At 47.1% G+C, this 17,428-nt stretch overlaps 5 protein-coding genes across 5 annotated transcripts; 2 read left to right on the top strand and 3 right to left on the bottom strand.

Moving 5' to 3' along the window:
- Window positions 1-562: 562 nt before the first annotated feature.
- On the bottom strand, window positions 563-4,080 carry VFPPC_10633 (protein kinase, catalytic domain-containing protein; the record flags this gene model as incomplete). The annotated part of the gene is made up of 3 exons (XM_018288965.1): window positions 563-922; window positions 2,822-3,522; window positions 3,576-4,080. The coding sequence occupies 3 exons, from the start codon at window positions 4,078-4,080 to the stop codon at window positions 563-565; spliced, it is 1,566 nt and encodes a 521-aa protein (XP_018138116.1).
- Window positions 4,081-7,142: 3,062 nt separating this feature from the next.
- VFPPC_16780 (SUR7/PalI family domain-containing protein) lies at window positions 7,143-7,376 on the top strand (the record flags this gene model as incomplete). The annotated part of the gene is made up of 1 exon (XM_018294533.2): window positions 7,143-7,376. One exon carries the CDS (start codon window positions 7,143-7,145, stop codon window positions 7,374-7,376), a length of 234 nt encoding a protein of 77 aa, XP_018138115.2.
- A 4,541-nt stretch (window positions 7,377-11,917) lies between these two features.
- Window positions 11,918-12,508, bottom strand: VFPPC_10631 (hypothetical protein; the record flags this gene model as incomplete). The annotated part of the gene is made up of 2 exons (XM_018288963.1): window positions 11,918-11,925; window positions 11,989-12,508. 2 exons carry the CDS (start codon window positions 12,506-12,508, stop codon window positions 11,918-11,920), a joined length of 528 nt encoding a protein of 175 aa, XP_018138113.1.
- Window positions 12,509-14,306: 1,798 nt separating this feature from the next.
- Window positions 14,307-14,741, bottom strand: VFPPC_18224 (hypothetical protein; the record flags this gene model as incomplete). Its single annotated transcript, XM_022429870.1, has 1 exon — window positions 14,307-14,741. One exon carries the CDS (start codon window positions 14,739-14,741, stop codon window positions 14,307-14,309), a length of 435 nt encoding a protein of 144 aa, XP_022285103.1.
- A 1,784-nt stretch (window positions 14,742-16,525) lies between these two features.
- Window positions 16,526-16,939, top strand: VFPPC_18223 (hypothetical protein; the record flags this gene model as incomplete). The annotated part of the gene is made up of 1 exon (XM_022429869.1): window positions 16,526-16,939. The coding sequence occupies one exon, from the start codon at window positions 16,526-16,528 to the stop codon at window positions 16,937-16,939; it is 414 nt and encodes a 137-aa protein (XP_022285102.1).
- Window positions 16,940-17,428: the final 489 nt, after the last annotated feature.

Genomic DNA, 17,428 nt, shown 5'->3' with positions numbered 1-17,428 from the left:
AGGCGAGGTCAATAGTGTGACCGCCGTCTTGTGTAGGTACTCCTGCCTCGCCAATATAGCCCATTCTGTTATCTTCGGCCCAAGCCGCAATTTCTAGGCCATCGTTCCTTGTTTGGACAGCAGTTGGATCCCAGTGCCTATGCCAGGAGTTGAAGTCGCCCGCTACTAGGCAGTTGGGTGGCGGATTTAGGTCCAGCAGAAGTCTTGTCGGCTGGCTCATTGGCTCTTGTGGTGGTTTGTAGATGTTGATGATTGTGTGGTTGCCAATTTCGAGCCAGAGCAGGTCCCGGCAGTCGCCCCGTGGTCGTGCCTGCTCAACTGCCAGGCTGTTCCCTTTTCTTATGTAGGACATTACCCTGGCTGTGAGTTAATGCTAGTCCAGTTATCTATTGGGATAAAGGCTTTATATCCCGGGTGCGAGTTGTGGAACTTTCTACCATCTGTTTTGAACCAGGGCTCCTGTACGAGGATAACATCTATTTTGTCTTCCCAGTAGAGTTGTAGAAATGCATTGCCCTGGGCAATTCTTAGAGGTGATTGTTGCGCGTGATGGCCGTTGTGTTTAGTCCGATGTTTCGCCTTCATTCTCTAGGTCACCGTAGGCGTTCGCACCGTAGGCGTTCGCAATGCTGTAGTTTTTCCGTGGCATGTTTTGATTACGGCTTGAGCGTCTACCGCTGGCGGTTGGCTGTAGGTTATCGGGTAGTTGCGGGGTTTCTCTTTGTTCTAGCTGCTGGGCAACTTCTGTTTGCGTGTCGATTTCCATGTCATAGATTGTCTGGTTGATGGAGTCGTTTCGGGAGGGTTGGGAGCTCTGTGGCTCTGTGAAATCGGTATTATGGTCGGTACTGGTTTGACCGCCTGTGACCGTATTGGGTTGGCAGGTTGTATGCTTGGCATTATTGAAGGCCTTTTGTCCGATCTGTCGAATTGCTTTTAGTTCCTTGGCGGTTGGCTGTGTCGTAGTCTTGTTCTTCTTGATTGGTTTTGCTGGGCAGTTCTCATGGTTTGCTGGGAATGGTCCGTAGCAATTCGCACATCTTGGTGGGAGATCGCATGGTTGGGTATGTGGTTTGTCGCCATCAATATGGCTGCTGCAGGAGAGCTTTGTGAAAAGGTGCTAGGCAAAGACCATCCGTCTACACGAACAAGTCGGAGGAATCTTGCAGACTGCTTAAGAGCGAAGAGATAGCAGGGTACTGCAGCGCAATTGAATATCTTGTGTACATTTAGAGTGACGAAGATGTTTGTGCCCAACGCGGTGGAAGGTGCGTGGTGCTGACGCACGAGGGCAGTGGTTGGCCTCGCGTTCATCTCGCGGTTACGCGCGCTGCAACCAGCCTCAATGGTGCAGGCACTGTGTGCAACGCCCGCCGAACACAGAAGCGGCAGTCTAGACCCTAGAGGAGGTCCTAGTAACAAACCCGGCGTCAATTCATCATGTACCTGTGCAAATCAGTAGCGAAGTTACTCATCGGTCCTTGGCGCGATCCACTTGCCATTAGAACAAATACAAGATAGCCTTTGGTGCTCACTCCAATAACTACAACGAAGAGGCCAGACACCCACAAACTGTGGCACCTGTAGGAACTACTCCATTTTAGGCGGTTGTGTTCGCAAATGACCTTGAAATGTCGTCCTGCAGGTGCTAAAAATTTGATTGGCTTATGCCTTCGACACAGTCTGTTGCTACACTACGTGCTAGAGCCATGGACAAACAAAAAGGCGGAAGAATGCGAAGCGCGGGGACAGGACAATCCAGCAATGGGCGGAGGCTCTTGATTCTGGGAAATAGATAGATCTTTATGGCTCTAGCTACCTGTGTCCTTGAACTTTGTATCCGTTGAAGATGCTGTACTGATGAGCCTGGGACAAATGACCTGGAAAGCTTGGTGTTAGGGAATATCGCCTTCTTATCTCTGCACTTTGGTTCAGGACAAACAGAAGACCGCTCACCAAGCCCCTTGGGATGCTGCGTTATGAGATGGTCTCTTGCACGATAAGGAGAAAAGAACTTGTAAGACCTCTGGCTTGCAGCGCCCGCTCATCCCAGAGGCACATGAAACTTCGATTTGTGTCACAACTCTGAGGAAGGGGTTCCGTCTCTGTCTTCACCTCTGGCAGCAGTCGCCGAGGTTCCCCCTGTCTTCCCAGATGTATCATCGCGTGCGTGGTATACATTTGATGCTTTAGCATCGCCTCGTCATCTAACCTGCTTGGATCGGTGGAAATAAGATCCGACAAGAGTCGACGCTCCTCCAGACTGAAGCAAGCTTGGGTTTCACTCGTCTTGGTCCTGGTCAGGAAATGAACTAGCTTTCAGGGCAACGCTATACTCCTCATCTTGAATATTGAGATCCTGAGCGAATCAAGAGGGCTTCCGTGCAATTATCGACGTTGTGTCCAATTATCTTCCGCTGCCTCGACCTAGCGTCAGTATCGACGCTGTGCTTCCCATACCTCCTGTCCTGCTATGGTTAATGGTTAATGCTCCATGCTTCAAGCCAAAAGCTAGCGTAAGCCGATCATTTGCTGTGGCTGCACTTCCTGGGAAGTTTGTCTTATGCGCATTTCAATGTGCAATGCTCACTACCCAGCGTCGAGCACATGATGCACGGAGTCGAGCCAAAATGGGCTCCAAATCTATATGTGGAGCCCCTGAATACGATTCCTGCGTGCGGCATCTTCTAGTTTTCGTCTTCGTACTCTATTCATGCCTTTTTCACCCGTGCTGTGTTCGTTTGGTCAAGGTAAACGCCGATTCCAAGCCTTTCTGGTATGAAGGCATTGCCCATCTTGTTATCCAATCTGCTTTTAGTACCTTCATTATGTCCGGTCGCTCGCTTGGTCTCCATGCAAGCATCCACCGGAGGAGCTCAAACAGCGCATCCCTCTCGTCTTCCCTAATCGTTTCCATATCCCGGGAGTGTCGCGGTTTTTGCACCCACTGCTCGAACCGCCGTTCCCATGACCACACATCACACGCATTGCTTAAAGGCCTGCCTGCTTCATCGTACCAATTCGGCCGCTTCTCCCATCTTCCCCACCACTCTGATGGCATGGGACCCTGCAGTTCTACCTGTTGTGCTGTGATCTCGTCCTGCGGTGCGAGGAACCCGTCGATGAGCGACCTGTGGGCGAGAAGCTCAAAAATCACGCAACCTAGGCTCCAAATATCAGAGGCAAATGAGAGAGGCGTTGCTGGCTCAAAGAATGCCTCGGGTGGGCGGAGTACTACGGGTGTATATGACTCAAATCGAGACTTGTCCCCTGGCCGGAAGGCAACTCCAAAATCGCCTAGTATTAACTTCGCCTCGCCTAGGCTAATGTCATTACTTGGTACGCCCAACCATACTGAAGGCACCGCGTAGGAGGGAACCCTGGAGTCTGTTGATGTTGCCTCGGCGTTAAGACAAACAACTGGCTCTCGTTCTGGCTCCCCGTACTGTGCGTAGAGTTGCTCTATTGACAAGCTATTAAGTGGTGAGGGCAACTGTAAGAGAAGGTTGCCGAGATGCAGATCTAAAGCACGGGGTCAGTTGAGTTGTCGGCGTAAAACAGAACGGGACGCTCACCTCCATGGGCATAACCCTTAGCGTGGACGAGGGACACGGCCATAACTAGTTGCGCAGCAAGAGATCTGGCAACATCAAGCTGAAATAAAGAGCTCCCTGATGCCTCTCTCGCGTCCCGCAAGCTGCATCGTGCCGGAAGGGTCACGAGGCATGGATGAGTGCCATTAGGCCCGCTAACCTCGAATCTATCAAGTACGACGGGAATTAGCGACGGCGTGTCTTGCAAGTTGCTGCGGCTTTTAGAGCTCTGTGTGATCTGTGAGAGTATATCAATCTCGGTGCGATCCGCATCCGCGGTGCCGAGCTTAATAGCGACATATTTTGTCGTCTTCTCGTCGATAGCAAGCCAGGCTGTGGAGAATGTGCCATGACCCAGCTTGTGCACTATTCGGTATCGTTTGTTAAGCCGATCGTCGATGTGAATTGGATGATAGCCGCCCGGTCGGTAGTCACTGAGATGCTCTACTCCATGAATATACCCGTACTCGGCAGGTGGTGCTGACATGGTTGAGTACTGCAACTGGAGGAAGCCAGATCCTACGTGCAGTTTAACGCAGGAGCTCAAGGACGAAGCTCTTGCGGTTGTCGCGCGGCACCAAAAAATCTGACGCGGCACCCAAAACCCCATCTGCAGCGCGTGAGAGATCACCTGTTTTTGGTGTTAGATGAAGCTGAAGACTACATGTTCCATCTGCAAGCAGATGCACGGATTTCTGATGATTGAAGACGTTTGTTGCAGAGAGTGTTCGTTCTGATTTACAGTGGGCTCCCAGTAAATTCGAAATATTTTGTATATAAAAAATGTGTCGGAATTACCTATGCCCACTGTCCTCCTTTTTTGGTGGGGCGCCAACGACCAGGCGCTGAGGCATGCTGGGCTCCTATTGGATACAGCGGTGATGGTGCAGGCTGTGCACAACAGAAGCGCCAAGTGCAACCTTCATTGCAACCAACACGCCCAATGCAACCCAATCAGATGAGCTTGAGAAGCTACTGGAACAAGTGATGAAACTGCAAATATGGCTGTTAATGTAATAAAGGCCATGAGTGGTCTGGTTTGGCGCCTTACGACCGGGCTTTTGTTGGCCATGGCGTGGAACTTCGAGGATTTGGCGCTAAGGGTAGCCTCCTTATGCTTGTGACAGGTCTTTCTTCAGGTTTGGGCGAACCATGACACCGATAGCGAATACTCATGACGGATATTTAATAAGCGTGAGAATTCCACATTGCTGTTGTAATTCTCAAGGAGCGAAGATTTCTTGAGCATCATGTCTTCCATCAACATTGTCAAATACTACTTCCACGCTACGCAAGTCCCGAGAAACGAAGCCCGGATGAGGCAACTTGTTGCGCTGGCATATCAGACAGCACGCGACAAGCAGCTCTATCCAAAGGCTGTCTTTGTTCGGTATGATATCATGCCTATATAAAGGACCGGAACAATTTTCTGGTGCAGCGCTCATCCCACAATGACTGATTGACAACAGGAGCGAAGTTCACTCAACAACGACCATCAATGGGAGACGTCAGAAGGATCCCAAGGGTGATCACGTTACATTCAGCTATAAGACGCAGGACCATTTGGGTCGCGAGACTCATGTCGCTTGCCATGGGTACGTCAAGGATCCCGGTACGCTGGAATTCAAGGAGGCGACCCATGCAGCGGAGAAAGCCGACTCAACCATGAAACGAAACAACAAACCAGTTTGGCCAGATGATGAGGACCTCTGGGAGGCCCCAGATGTAGGCTATGGACACATACCCTGAAATTCATGTATACTGTCTGGATACACTTCCATAGATACATAAGACCAGGGCTGCCGCTTCCTAGTATGACACTCACACTACATAAACTATTTTCTAGCGGCAATAAGGGCAATAACGCAAACACGGGTGAGTGTATAAAGTGCAATGTGATGGAAAATAATTAGAAATATCTTCTTGTGGTGCCGTTACAATAGCGATATTTACGAGGATTAATGTCATGAAAGCCCAAGGATTCTGTCCGTAACGAACGTGTCATTCACAAGGCCAAATAAGGCAATCAGAGTTTTGTCTGTTGCTTAGGGTAGGCAGCTTAGGTTGTAAGTGAAGAAGGCCTTCATGGGCTGTTGAGCAGGGAACTTAAATTGTTAGGAGTTATCCCAATCAATGGTTAATTGAATGCTTAGATTGATCACAGAAGATCTCGACTAACTAGTTATCTTGGTAGTGACTGTTATATATGTACTTCCATATCTTCATTGATCTGTCCTACTCTTCCTGCTCAGTTGTGCTCAGCCTCATCTTTCTTAGCACTGGTGCATCTAACTGAGTACCTTTCCAGTTCCAGTGTTGTGTCACGTGACCCTTACGGCCTGGGTGACCCTCATGCAGTCAGGCTGCAGGCCTCGCTTTAAGACCAATCAATCTGCCTTGCCTGTCCTTGCTCTCTCTCTCGTTGGTTCGTAACACCGTCTAAGGAATACCGTTAGAGTAGGTATTTGAAATTCCCAACTGACCCCTGACTGGTGTCTAGCACTGGTGGTCAGTCTCCGACTATTTGATCAGATGTGATAGAGTGTAGACCGTGATATTAAAGAAGACTATTTTTAGCATTTTCTAAGAAAATGTCCTTCAGGTCACGTGAGGTACAATTTCGGACGCCTTGAAGGTGGTACGGTTTCGCCACCATTGGCTTATATGCCTGCACCCACCTCCAAAGTACCTTGGCTTTCCTACGAGTGCTCCTCGCTGCGGAAAAGCACAATGTTGCAGCGACATATGCTTACTCGTGTTTTTAGCTCGACATTGCTTTTTGCAAGTTTTTTGGTATCTTTACTGGCCTTATTTGCAGGATATAAAGAAGGTTTTATGGAAAGCTATGACATTGTGAGGGTAAGATAAGCTCATCAGACCGGCAGCAAATCTGTGACAAATCCTCTCTGTCGTCTGTGACTAACAGTCCTGGATAATAGTTCAATACCTCGATGATTGGGAAGAACATTTTTGAGAATATTGCATCCAAAGATTTGTCAGGCGATACGGGGAAACATGGTGGTGGCCTTTTTGATAAGTTGAAAGGCTGGCTTGAAGATGGAAAGGACGAAGTCGAGCATAAGATTGATGATATCATTGGCGAGGGTGCTGAAAAAGTTACCAAAGAGCTTCAAGTACCAGATTGGTACTCACTTCATGTTATGGGGTCTTGCAAGGGGAATTTCGAACCTAACGCAACCACAGGAGGTGCCTTCATCAATGTTACCAACTGCACAGATGCTGCCTTGTCAGGTAAGTTTTTTGATATACGATCCCGACCAATGAACCCGTAATTGCTGAAATGGATATATTTAGCCCGCCTCAACGTAACCAGAGCTCTCGATCACGAAGTACAAATCGGGCCAGTGAAGATAAACCCCGCCAACTTCGGTGTAGTAACAGGCATCCAAAGCAAAGTGGACAAATTGAATAGCGTGCTACTGGTGCTGTTCATTGGCCATATTATTGCCATAGTGATTATTGGAATAGCACTCCTATGTAGTATCAGATCAAGTACCATAACACAATCTTGCGAGTCAGTGAAGTTGAATGCACTGCTTGCAATTGTCGGTAGCCTCCTTTGGATTATTGGCAGTGTCATCGTTACCGTCGTGTTCGATTCAGTTGTGGGAGAAATCAACAAAATTGGAAACAAGTTTGGTTTTTTTGCTGAAAAGGGCAGGAAGTTCTATGCACTTATATGGACTACGGCCGTTTGCATGGTTTGTGTATGCATACTCTGGTGTAAAGAGTGGTGGCAAGGGAGACATCGACGGAGTGTGAGGTTGCAGAAAGAGAAGCGTGGGAAGTAGTCTACATAGCTCATTAAAAATTTCATACAGAATATGGTTACAATTAACTGGTGCAGCCATGTTGAGTTTCGTGGTCGTAACAATTCAAATGCTATTTTTGGTGCTACTACGGAGCCTAACTGGCTGACCTAACAAACAAGGAACACGCATAAATTGTGCCAATATGTTGCCCACGCCCAGGGCACACTTAAACTTCAAGTTATTTTAACTACCATCTTACCCAACCGTCGTTATGTTAAAATCCCGATCAGAAAAAGTCCTTCCGGCGACGACGAAGAAAAGAGGGCCGAAGAAGAAGAACTTCATGGACATGCAGAGGGGCATTCCAATAGACAAGTGCGTAATCAACGACAAACTTATCTTTAGAAATGTCGAGGAGAGAACCGAAGAAAGCTACGGTCGAGAGTTGGAAAATTGGGATAACTTGTGAGTGTAGCTGTTCTCTCGAGGGGAGCAGCATGATCGTTGCTTACCGATTTACAGTGTGCAGGAGTACGGCGGGAGTGTTGACAGTCTGGCTACGCTGAAGGAATTTATGTACCGTCTCGGAAATGCTAAGAAGCAGGGAAGGGAGGAGATTCCTTTCAACACGATGCTCAACTGCTGGAAAAGGTTCACAGCTGGCTACCGCAGAGAGCGTGGGCCAATTCGCGAAGACTATGTATATTCAGTGCGACAGGTGCGTTTGTGAACTCGGTCGGCACTACATGAGACTTACACTTTGAAAGATGATACATCCGAAAGGGCAGATCGGCAAACGACTTAATGTTGTTCCAGACACCGGACCAAAAGCTCACGCAACAGTAATGGTGTTTGTATGGCTGGGAGAGTTCATTTGGGCTGAAGACTCGAAGATATATAAGTCCCCTAAGACAAGAGTAGATTTGTGGGCTCTAATATGTACTTATATTTACACAACCGCTCGCGTTTCGGATTACATCGAATCCACTGCAAGGCGAGACACTGAGATTGGCGAACTTTTCAAGGTACCCGTGGACTTTTCCTTCGATGTACAACATTGAATGAATCTGACATTTACTTAGGACACCCAGCTCCTGTTGTTTACGAATGAAGATGGCAACCCCGAACTCTCAATACAGCTAAAGAAGTATCTCAAAGGAAAAGATTCGAGATCTAACAAATTGTAAGTACGGCACGGCCGCAAGTATGTATCTCCTCCCTCTGATAAATGTTAGGCCACAAGCCCATATCCACGAAGGCAACAACAAAATACAATCGCCATTATTTATGAATCCAATACTCTTCCAGCTTGCTAGATTTTGTTCCATGGGAGCATTACGGGACTATAAAGGGATTGATGGAATGATGACATTGCTGGATAAACAGGCGTCTGTTCCCAAAAAAGGCCTTAAGAGAGAGGGCGAGATCATCTACTGGGATCGTCGAGTAGAAAACAAGCCGCTGTTCCCGGGAGAAAATGGAAAGGTTATGAAGGCAGACGTACTCCATAGATCCTTGAGAGAGTTGATGATTCGGGCGCACTTCCCAGAACCACCAGGAATACATTCATTCAGGGGTGAAGGCCTTCACGACATTGGTAAGTGACCATAATCTAATCCTTTAACGCCCTATACCAGGAGGCTAATGCACCTAGACCTGAGTGATTTATACTCCGATACCCAGCGGCAAAAGCATGCCGGACACGATAATTCTACAATTCATGGACAGCATTATGCCGCTAGGAACTCTGGGGTTGATGGCCAGAGTGCATATCTTCGTCAACAGCCAAGGACTGCTGATATTGCATATAAATTCAGAAGCTTTGAGACTCGCTGGGAACCTACCCTCTGGCAATCCTTGCCAGTTGGCAGGCAAGAACGGTTACATCAAAGTGAAGAATACCAAGAAATCAACAGTCGTCTTCAAGAACTACTGCCGGCAGTAAAACAAGATACTTCGAAAATGATACGTCCAAACCATCAAAGATTTCCAAAATTGGAGGATGACTCGGACGAGACTACGGTTCAGCTGCCAAAAGAATCAAGATCCAATGACAGCTCCATGGGCTTACAAGAGAGACGACTGTTGAAGGAAAAACTACAGAAACTTGAGCGGGAGGAGTTAAGAAAGATGTGGAATGAGTCACCAGCAACGTCTTCTTCAACGGGAGAATTCACTAGCAGAGGAGTAGACCTTCCCTTTTGTCGTGTTCAGCCGGTGCTTCCAGAGCGCAAACGACTGGCTGAACTGTTGCTCGTGCGTACAAATATACGAAGCCTTGAGGGCAGAGAGGCTCTTTGTACGCTCGTCCGGCTTTACGAAGGGGATTCAGAGGTTAAGCCTCGAGTAGGGCTGGATCCTTCTATGTGCTCTTGTAGTAGTCCAAAGAGGTATTTATTGCTCAATGTTTGCGCTATTCCCTATGTTGATACCATACTAACAAGATCACTTCAGCGACCAAATCCACATCTATAAATGCCGGAAGAAACAGATCCCAGAAGGTGACTTTTGCTTCTTCTGTAACGAGTGGTTTTCTAACAAAATTTCATGGGAGGCACATTGCAAAGACATGCTGACCAGAGGAGCACTGCCAAAGGAATTGGGATGGGGCAAGGTCTACGGGGCTGTTATACCTGGATATTGCATATTTTGCTGCTGGAATAACAGGATGGCTTACTCCAATCGTATCAAAGCTTTTACTGACCGACGAGATTGGGAAGATCACGTCAAGTCGCATGACATCACGACATTTTCGAATTGTCCCGACCCCAGATGCTCACAAGAGTTTGATGGCAGTCAAGACTTGATAAACCACATACATGATATCCACCGCACACCGAAATCTATATTCGCGTCGATTAGAGGAAAGAGGAAAGCCACTTGCAGCGACTGCGACGGCTGTCGGGCGACAGACGACCTTCAGCACCCAAAGAAGATCTGTATGAACCATGTGGTGTTCGAAAGGTACAACAGTGTGAAATTAGAGCATGACCCCAAACCCCATCCACCTCTGGGACAGAGTCAGAAGCTGTGCATACCCCGCCCAGTTCGTTTTCAGACCTAGGCTGTGGGAGGTGGCCGATTTCAGACACGCCAAATTTTAGAATCGTGTGAGATTCATAATTAGAAACAGGAAGCTATATTGGAGGATGGCAGGAGTATTTGTACTGAAGGTATCGGCGCGGATAGTATTTCAATACAATATGGCTTGGGTGAATACTCGTATGATAAATGTCTTCTACGACGTCACCACGATCATCTGATACTCCAGTTTCTTCAGAGAGACAATGTAATAAAGAGCGTAGAGCGGCGCGCAATAATTGCAGGAAGGCATTGGCGGACCATATTAGTGAGGATATACCCTTTACACATAAAGTCTCTCTACGTACTGGTTATTGACTCGTCAAAACAATAGACAAGCTAGGGCTAGCCGTTCGACCTGCTGACGTTAGGTTGCACCCGGGTGACGGAGACGAGTACAAATGGAGCATCTTGGATACCGATGCTTCTGGGAAAACCTGGAAGCTATTTTTTAGCAAAGACAAAGATGGAGGAGTTGTTAAAAGAAATATAAGTGACCAGTCAGTGGGATCGTGTAGGGATCTTTGCAAGAGGGTTGGCAAAACGTTCGAAGCCGTTCGCATCTCTTCGACTTACTGTAACACCGCAATGCATCCGCACTCAGGTGAATATGTTTTTGTACGTTTCATGCTCTTCACGGGCACAAGCGTGGAGTTGACAAGCTTTAGGATTCAACGGCTGGTGTTCCAGCTAGCTTTACGTCAAGGATTGAGGAATTAAAAACGCAGAATCACTACTTGTCACAACGGGTAGAGCAGGTGGGAACACAGTTGAAAGCAGAAATTAAACGAAGACTTGCTGCAGAAGAAAGGATGAAGACATCACAGGAACGTTTAGAATTGGCACAGGAAAGCCTGGAAAAGGCAATAAAAAGGGAGGATTATTTCAGGACAGTGTCCTTGAAATACGCAAAGGGGGTGTCCAAAATCCGCCCCGTTCTTGTGTCAAAACTGTTGCCGATCCTTGACGAGCTGCAGGAGTCAGCGGGTGTTACGGCTGAAGGATGTATATAAACTACCTCTCACCTCTGCTGTATTTTACTTACTTCAAGAGCAATATCGATATTAATGCCCATATTTACGATTCCTCCACAATATAACTGCCTCTTGGCACTACGGCATTAGTGACAAAATGACCACCAGGCCGATCTTTGCTATGGTAGACGAGACTATCCGTCATATCGACGAATTGAGTCGCATAAAATATACACACGACATGCGCGATCTAGAGCTTGAAGCGGAAAGCATACATCAAGACATTATAGCTCAGAAAGTTTCCTTGCGTAAAACTATACAATTTCTAGATGAGTCCTTCAAAGCAATAAAAATCCTAAGCTCGGCCACGGAAGCGTTTATTGGAAAGAAACATAACGAGGGACATAAGTGGAATCAGTACTCAGGCATTTGGCAGAACTACACGGAAACTGTGTTTGAGATGGAGTCTCTGACAAATAGTTTACCAAGTCAATTCTTAGCAGTCTTTAACCGACGGTTAGCAACGAAACTAGTACAGTAATCAACAAGTCCCGGGGTGGCAATTACCTCGCGACTCTTTGAGAATATCTTGTAAGAATTCGGGCTTCTGGATCGTCTTAAATAAGCTAAGGACAGTGTTCGTCGTCTCCTGACAATGCTTCTCCATTTTTTTCGACCACGAAACGAACTCCTCGACTTTGCTCTCAGCGTCCTTCAAATTTTGCTCAAGAGCCTGCACTCTACCACACAGAGATTGTATTTGCGATGTGGACAATTGGGACAATTGTATGCATGCTTGGAGGCATGAGTCTGTTGAAGAGGTTGTAGAGCTGCTATGAAATGGCGCATCCCATGCCACAGGAGGATCTGGTGTGGCAGGGAGCTTCGGATGTACCGAATGGCTCGCTTGCGGCGCACAGGATAGAATATCTGGCCATGCCTCCAAGGCTGCAAGGGATGACTCATCGTTTTGAACAAGAAGAGGATCCAAATAGGGTTCAGAGAGCCAGAGGTCTGTGGTCGCCTCATCACCAACGCTTCTTGGAGGAATACCAAGCGCAGAAGGCGAGAGGATAGAAGGAGACATTGAGGATTCTTGACCACCGTCGTTTATGTCGTTCAAGTCAGGGGAAGGGAGAGCCAAAAGTTCAGCCGAAATATCCGAATCGCAGTGCAAAAAATCCATAATAATAAAACGCGTGGGAACTAGTCGTCGGTAGGGAGCGGACACGATCAGACTTTACCAGTACGAGCGAGACATGCAGTAATAATGCATTGATAAGTAATAACTACCGGTACATACTCGTCTTAATATTGTTTTCTTTAAAAAGTTGTTCCTGCATCTATATACGGTACCTAAAGTATGGCCGCTCAACCCGTTTTTGATAACAGACATAAAACCTCAACGCCGTCTGTCAGACCCACAGACCAAACGAGGCAATGCACGTTTATTCCGGGGTATTGTCCACGTAAATTTAGAACGGCAAGTGGGGCAAATTTATTCCCATGACCAACTTTGTGGTGGTGGAAGCTTTCGGACCAGTGTGTATGCTTCTGTACTCCGTTTGACAACATAGAGAAGTAAATGCTTGTATTAATGCAGGATACTGTACCTCGACATATTTTTGACTTTAGTCAGCTGTAATCTAACATTTGCACTTCAACTAAGCTTCAATACGCAAAGAAAATGTGTCACATTTGTGGTTGCAAACATGTAAGTTGCATCCCAAGCTGACTGAAACTTGAACAAGGATAGGTGCTGAGTCAGAATATGCATGACGTACAGGAGCCCAGGAATAGGGATGTTCAATGCCCGTTGCCAGCAGTTCCAGAAGAAGACCCTCTAGACAAGTCCAAACAGGATATAGTGCTATGTGGGCTCACAGATGAATGGTATTCGCATTCACATGAACTCAACGACCAGCTGTCTCAAGCGCGCCGCGAGATTGCGAGGCTGCAAATTCTCCTGGCAAAGGCGGACCTGAAGTGTACTTGGTGGGCTGACGAACTTGACAACGTAACATCTGCATATTTTCGTCAGTCTAGTGAGTTGGAGAGAAAGACAGCGCAGAATTGGTATTTAAGGGGGCAGTTGTTGCAATATCTTGAAAACCAAGAGATCTCAATAGATGGCGTGAAAGTTGGTTGTGATATACGGTACACCGATAGCTCGGCCACAACTAGTCAGCACGAAAACCAGAAAAGTACGTCTTAGCGTTCGAGGATGTACTATTAATAGACGCAGCATAAATAACTTACAGCTATATAAAGGGCACATGTTGCTTGCTACTCTCCGTCTAGATGCATCAAACATCTACCACTTGTGAATATACTATGCCTCCTCTCACTAGAAACCTTAGAGTAATGTTAAAGAGAAGAAAAAGGACACTTATTAACAAGATAAGAGAGTTTTCTGGCCTTTTCGGCATGGATATTGCTTTCGTCGTACGCGACAAACACACAGAAGATGTTGGTGTGCTATATACATCATCAAAGGATCCTCATTGGCCACGGGGACTCCAAGTCACGGTACTGGAAGCCACAAGCAAGAAGTGATAAAGTAGGTTGCTAATGGAGGAATAGGATACTATATTTGTTGAAGCAAAGGATAGTCAAAGACCACAAGTCGCAGAACTTCTAGCGTCACTTTCGCATCTCGAACTCCGAACTCGCAACAATAAATTTCCGAAGCCTCCTTGCCGTACGTAGGACTAGAATATAGGAGATTTTGACTTCTCTGAATAACTGTTTTGGCGACGTGTCATGCATTACAATGCAGCAAGCTTGTTTGACGTGGAGGATGTAATTTAGCCCTTGATATTGATGCCTACAGTAAGGCGTATAAATATTAATACCTAGCCAAGTCTATTATGAAAATGGGAGAGTTAAGGTACTAAAGCTTTGACATTAGAACACATCCCAATTGCTCTGCCGTCTTCTCCACCGGATGAAAAGCCAATACGAGGCTGCCGAAGGGCAAATCCAAAGCAATTAGCCCCCCTCACAGCCGTATTCCTTAGACTGAGCACTTCCTCAAGTCCTTTTTCCACCGAACCAAAGGCGAGTTGGCAAAGGAAGGAGACTTTAGGTGCCATAACATGGCACTCCCTCGACCGACCATGCCGAATTCGCTTGTACTTGAATGAAGATTTCTCAGCTATCACTTCGTTGGCACTATACATCATAACACCTGTCCGCCTCATTATGTAGGGATGGCAAGGCTTGGCATGGTATGTTCCTGTAAGCTCGGCAACCACACACACTTTGTCAATTTTTGCGTGTAGACGGGGGCGAAGGTCAGCTTCGTCCAGCTTGACCATGAATGAGCTGTCAATCTGTCTCACCGGTTATTTGTGTAGTTGGAGTCCATGTAGGTACGTACCATGCGGCTGAAGTTCCTATCAGCCCCGGCCAGCACAAAGATAAAATTAGATGGTATAGTGCAAGATGCATCGAATGCGTACAGTTCATAGTCAATTAGGGCCTGTTGGAGATACTGTGTCTTCATAACTCCACATCAGTTCTTGGCATTGAGGTGTAAATGAGACCGTCCCCGGCCATGATTAGAGGAACTCGACAGCTCTTGATTTGGTAAATGTCGATTTTTGAAGCGTTAGCTTTCTCGCGTACCTTCCCCGCACAATCGCGACTACAAGTAGAAATGTTTTAGGCAACAGCATTATGACGTGTCGAATATTCAATCTTGCAAGGGAAAGGACCAAATTATATATATTATATTTATTATGACACAGTAATTATACTCTCCTGCCCGAGTACCAACAATTGGCGTCGACCGAGGCCCATCATCGATGTATCTGCTTATAAGCACGTCGAGGTACTGGTGCGACGCTTGCGTGCCAGCTCACATGGCCTTCTTGTAAACCACCATTCCAATATCCCCCAACATTCAACCTCCAGGTCGCTGACATACGGGCATCTTTATAACGCAATAGTGACCATTTGCACTTTGCACTTGTACCACAAATAGGACAAACAATAACGAAATATCAAGACATCCTCACTTGACCACCTTTTCCAATTGCCGAGAGAACGGTTAAGAATGCCTTCGGAGCATCTTAGCCTTGTAGGCACCACTGAATTTATTTTACCTAGTACCCACTGTCGGCATCATGTGTGGGACGGAGTTAGGCACAACACGACCCCGCCGCCCAACCTGAATTTTGGCGCTTTCATTTCTGCATGACGAAATCTGTCCAGGCCGGGACACAAGACAACGAAGACGCCTTGCTTGAATACATGTTCCTAGCGTTTCCCATCACCAACTCCCCACATGAGTCCTAAAACACGTCCAACGAACAGATCTGGGCAGAAGATCGTCTACTGATAGAGCCAGTGATGAACCTGACGATGGGTTGGAGCGTTGGCCTATCGAAGCTATCTACGCCAATGGTCGACGGAGAAGGTTATGTCCAGACTTGATATTTGACTGCACAATGCCAATTCGGAACTGGCATATGTGCACTATCCAAACCAACGGGGATTTAAAAGATCAACAAATACATCCCGAAATATGCTCTCCGGATGATACCCTCGTCAGGCACAGTCATCAATCTTATGCAATTCTTAACAAATTCAGCGACGGGCTGCCAGTTTCGGGTGCCGGTAAAACAGCAGGTGACGTGGATGAACAAACAAAGACCTCTCAGCGTGCCAGTATTGCGACCACAACTGACACCAAAATTCGGCCCTCATGGGATGACACGCCATGACGACGGTAGACCATCGTTAAAGAGAAACAGAACTAATCACGTAGCTACGCTTGAGCTCAACTTCGAACGGGCTGATCACGAATTAAGCTTCATCCCCGCCCATCTGGATCAGGCCACGATCAGCACGGCTAGGTAACGGTTGATATGAGCTATGAGAAGTCCTTTCTCTTGTATGCACGGCTTACAAAGCGATTTAGAGAACCGAATTCGCAATTATGTTGGGTTAAAGCTGGCGTTGATTGGAAATACACTCTGAGAGAAAGTGCTTTGAATGGCGTTCTTTCAATCAGATACAAGCTAGCAGACGGCCTAGACATTTCGTTCGTCGGAACGCAAAGAGCGAGCATTTTAGCGCGCATATTGCTTGATTCGCTATGCTATTCGGACACGAAGAGTCATCTTTCGGGAACCCTGGGCGTACCAAACCGTATACTAAGGCGGATGCAATTGGAGATTGGGAGTTTAAAGACTCACCAGACGATGTCTCCGTCTTCGACGACGCCAAACGTATACTGGATGACTGGGAATGTTGGGACTATACGCAACTTTATTTACTCAAGAGAACGAAGTGCTTCATTGTAGCTCCTTCACGATGCGCCTTGCCTTCTGATGCGGAGGAAGTTTTACCACAGGATTCTCGAAGGATCTACAACCAACTTTCGGCGGCTTTCTGCAGAGCTTCTGCCCGATCGGATGATCCTTACAACAAGAACTGGATAATGCCAATTTATAAGCGACAATACCCTCACGGAGAAAGTCTGTTGCGAGTCGACTCACTCATTATTTGAAGGCCGTGCGGAGGCAGGAGATACTTGCGGGTTCGTTTTTGAAGGCAAATCCCAAGATATATGTGTGGCTCTTAGATTCTTACAGTGGCTGCTCGTAGATGACTAGGCCGTACCTAGGGTTGGCCAAGTGGTAAGAAATAAGAGGCACCAAAACATTCGTCCCGTTGCGTCTTCAGCTGAGCACCGCGTTTCATTTTTCTCACTTTGGTAGCAAATTTCGCATCAAGATGTCCTCAGTGCGTGTCACGTTGTGGTTAGCTATGGGGATGCTTTCGGCCAGAAATTGACGAATGTTACAAGATTCATCCGACAATTAAAGACGACCTACGACACGTACACGCCGCTCACAAAAGTGTTTCAATACTCCACCGGTGCCATTGTCGGCAGCTCAGGCATACATGGGCCATGGTTACGTTCCTATGCTGGCAACTGGTCCATTCATCCTGATAGTGTTTGCGTACGCCTTAGTAGGATTCGGATCAGCGATAA

Source organism: Pochonia chlamydosporia (assembly GCF_001653235.2).
Source record: "Pochonia chlamydosporia 170 chromosome Unknown PCv3seq00009, whole genome shotgun sequence".
Classification (NCBI taxonomy): Eukaryota; Fungi; Ascomycota; class Sordariomycetes; order Hypocreales; family Clavicipitaceae; genus Pochonia; species Pochonia chlamydosporia.
The sequence above is the reverse complement of the archived record's forward strand: the minus strand, read 5'-3'. Positions and strand labels throughout refer to the sequence as shown.